General features: G+C 40.5%; 1 protein-coding gene across 1 annotated transcript in view; it reads right to left on the bottom strand.

The window, feature by feature from the left end:
- Window positions 1-2,609, bottom strand: part of LOC116695695 (divergent protein kinase domain 1A) — an 11,624-nt gene extending 9,015 nt beyond the window's left edge. Inside the window, exon 1 of the mRNA XM_032526108.1 lies at window positions 2,347-2,609. Coding sequence (XP_032381999.1) covers window positions 2,347-2,400 — 54 coding nt within the window. The 5' untranslated portion in view covers window positions 2,401-2,609. The remainder of the gene's footprint in view (window positions 1-2,346) is intronic.
- Window positions 2,610-3,761: the final 1,152 nt, after the last annotated feature.

Below are 3,761 nucleotides of genomic sequence, written 5' to 3'. Positions count from 1 at the left end.
ACACACACACACACACACACCACCACCAACACCACCACCACCACCACCTCCACTCCAACACACACGCACAAGGCACGCATGCTGACTCAATACTGCGACATTGACACATGTGAACATTACTTTATGATGCTGTAAAACTAATATCAAGGGCATGGAGTTCACACACAATAAATGTAGGCACAGGTTATTCTTGCAAGGTCTGCAGCTTCCTGTCAGGGGAACCGGCCCCCTTATTTGTAAAAAAAAAAAAAAAAGTAATGTAACAAATCCTATTAAATATAGGTTACTTTAAACATTTCTGTTGTGATTGCAGTCAATTTCTCCCGCTTAGGATTTCTTCAGTGTTCATCATACAGGAGGTTTTTACCGGGAGCTGAATTATCCGCAGAGGTCTATTGACTACAGCAGTTTACAGTAATGTTAAAAAAATGTATTTCTCCTATGCTGTTTGGGCACGTAGGTGGAGGGGCTGGAGCCGAGCTGTTCCTAACATTTCCTCAGCTTATTTCTCGGATAACCTTTGATCCAGATGCTTGTAGTTAAAATCCCTCATCTGGTTAACAAATGATTAAATTCTAGTGTGTTGAAAAATTTGTCTTAATACTGGCAAAAAATTCAATTTATGACAGCTTCTGGCAGACGTATGCGCAAAGGGGCAGGCTGTTCTAGAGGGGATAGGACGACCAAATTATACGGACAGTGTCCTTGATGAAGATTTTCTGGGTTTGACAATTGTTGGAAACATTTGGGATTATGTAACAATTTAACAAAATGTTTTTCTAGTCTTTTTCAGATGTTTATACGTGGAAAATGTAGGCTACATATATTTTTAAAATTGAAAATTAATGTAACAAAAATCAGTCTCAATAAATGTCACTACAGATGTCACACAGCATCCGCTTGATTTATGGACACTTAATTTATCAATTGGCACTACATGCTTAGACATGAAGAGACAAATGATCTTTTTATCATTTGTGAAGTGAAATAACCATGAACAGGAAAATTGTGCTCAATCAAACATGTTTGTGTTTTTGAAATAGGAAAGGACTATCTGTATTTGATTTAAAAATATTGGCTAAAGATTTAACTAAAATAGAACCAAATCTGGATAGGATACAGGACTTGTCTGTTCTAGTATTTCAGTGGAAACAGCTTCTCTCCAAGGATCAATGAATGACACCTCCTAAGTTGTCACTGGAAGGCTGTGGTGGCCTAGAAAACTGAGCGATATGGTGGCTGTCCCTTGAGACAGGCTGTTCCTCCCTCTATCACCGCACTTGACAGTTTTTGTCTCTAACATGTAAGGACACAGGCAGGAAGCACACATGCAGCAACTGAGATGAGATCAGACTATGTTTGACCAAAGTGAATGCAGCAAAGGGCTGTGGCCGAAGGTCTCAAAGATAAATCCAATTAGCAAAACATTCAGTCAAAATAGCGTGGTGGTGCAGAAAGGCACGTTTACTGTTCTACATCAGTCAGCCAGAGAATGTTGACTTTCTGTCAATTATCTAACTATGTGGATCCCGAGACCTCCTCATATCCTTGAGGGCCTTCCCTAGCAGAGTTTAATTTTACTTATGAAGAATGCCACAGTAGGCTTCATCTAATTTCACTCACATCGAACTGTTACACAGGTGCATCGGATTTGGGGTGGGGGGGGGACTCAATACATACAATACATACAGGGCCCTCATGTGGGGGGCCCACAAAAATACTGAAAATCACTAGTTGTTGATGCGTGGAGGGGCCCACTGCTGTTAATATTCTTCAACAAGATCAGGATAACCAGGGCAGCGCATGTCACGTGTTTATGATTTCATATTTTTATGAAACGTTTGGAAAATATTTTTTCAAGTGAATGGTGGTAAAGCATTTCTTCTTCTGTGGTGCAAAAAAACCCCAAATATACCACAGAACACAGAAGGACAATAAGGAAACCATAAACGTCTCACGTATTGTCAGGTGATGATAAAGTTTTCCAGCCTCTGAAACAGTTTATTTTGACTATACAGCTAGATGTATCATGGACGTGGTTGCTACAGCAACGGGAATCAGGAGGAGGGTTGATTCCTGTCGAGCCGTCGAGCATCAAGTGATTTTATGATTCAGTCTGAAACACCTATAAGCCTACTGTAACGCCTGCAAATAACCACAAATGTGAAAGGACTATTGAAACAATATGAAGGTCAAATGATGATCAGGCTATCTAAACGTCGCACCGTCGCATACAGTGGGCTACATCTACCGGTAACATGCGCGGCAGTCTAAAGCCTACATACACAGAGCCTGGGTAGATTCCCATTTGGACACCACGGTAAAGGGGGATTCCCAGAAGCTTACCTGGACGAACAGACGCTTTCTAAACAACCCCCATGGAAACAGACCCCTTGCCATGGTAAATGAAGAACATCTCACAAAAGCTGTTGAAGGAAGAAATTCGGCGTACACTTCACACGGTACCAGGCAACGCCTATTGGACTAACCCTGGAAACGTTTCAAACACAGGCTTAAACAGAACTCATTCTGTCGGCAGCACCGTGAACGTGGACGCGGCGACGCGACGCGGTGGACGGAGTTGCGCCGTCGGCTGCAGCGAAGTGAGGCTCATGTTGGTTTGATCACTTCTGGAGCGTTTTGTCCAATTACAGAACGAGAATGGGTAACAGTTTGTTACCTCAATGTAAAAATATAGATTACTGACTACAGGCGTGCTGGGGCGTCTCTAACACAATTCTTGAGGCTTTTAAACGTTTATTTCCTTAGCAACCACCTAAATGTGTTATATGTTTAAGTGCCAGACAATTTGGTTACGTGTTGGCTCTGTTTTTTTTAAGCCAATAATAGCCTAGGTCTACTTACCATTCTAAAATTACTTGTGAAATAGCCTATATAAATGTCTTTCTGTGAGACAAAGATTTAACATGTGAATTTAACAATTTAAAACAACATGTGAAACGTGTACTATAATTACAGGCTGTTACATAGATATAATCACAGCGGAAATTGCCAAAACGCATCACACGTAAAAGTAGCCTATTGCAAATCCAAATGTGCTTTATAATGTTCTAAAGGCAAACTGCTTTGTTCCAGTCATAACAGTAAAACACATTTCTTAAAAAAACTTTATTAAAGCTGCTCAAAGCATTATTTTTGAATCAACAATTGATCACATAACTAGGCCTACATGTGATATGACAGGGGTAGTCTGGATCTACGACGGTGCATGTCCAAGATAATTGGCTCACGTACAGCGCCACCGGATGTTCCTCACCTTCTGCTCTGTGTGTTGCCGTCTAAAACTCCTGTATGTTCCCTTCGGGGAAACGACAACAAGCTTTGAGCTAGCAAGCGATACGCTGACAATGGCAAGTTTTTAGGAAAATTTGGATCGTGCAATAAGGCAGGCATGCTTGTTTTTTTCAGGAAATGATAGTAAAGATTTACAAGGAATATGTTTAGGGGATTTTACTATCTAACTGAGACACTTGGTAAATTGGTGGCGATTTGCTATGGACAAAATATACACACAGCAATACACTGATAGGAGTAAATTACTTTTAACCATGTATCCAGCTAATTGAAATAACTCACGTTACTGTGTAAACTGTACTGTGAACAGTTGACTTTAGTTAATATTGTATGTTTTCTTTTGCGTGGTACAAATGTTCCACCAAAACAAGTTCCTCTGTGTCCAGAGCTTAGCGCCGCCAATCTTATTAAGTTGGACCACAGTTGTCTAAGATAAAGATAAAAAT

This window comes from Etheostoma spectabile, chromosome 9 (genome assembly GCF_008692095.1).
Source record: "Etheostoma spectabile isolate EspeVRDwgs_2016 chromosome 9, UIUC_Espe_1.0, whole genome shotgun sequence".
In the NCBI taxonomy this organism is placed as follows: Eukaryota; Metazoa; Chordata; class Actinopteri; order Perciformes; family Percidae; genus Etheostoma; species Etheostoma spectabile.
Note: the sequence above shows the minus strand (reverse complement) of the source record. Positions and strands in the feature narration are given on the sequence as shown.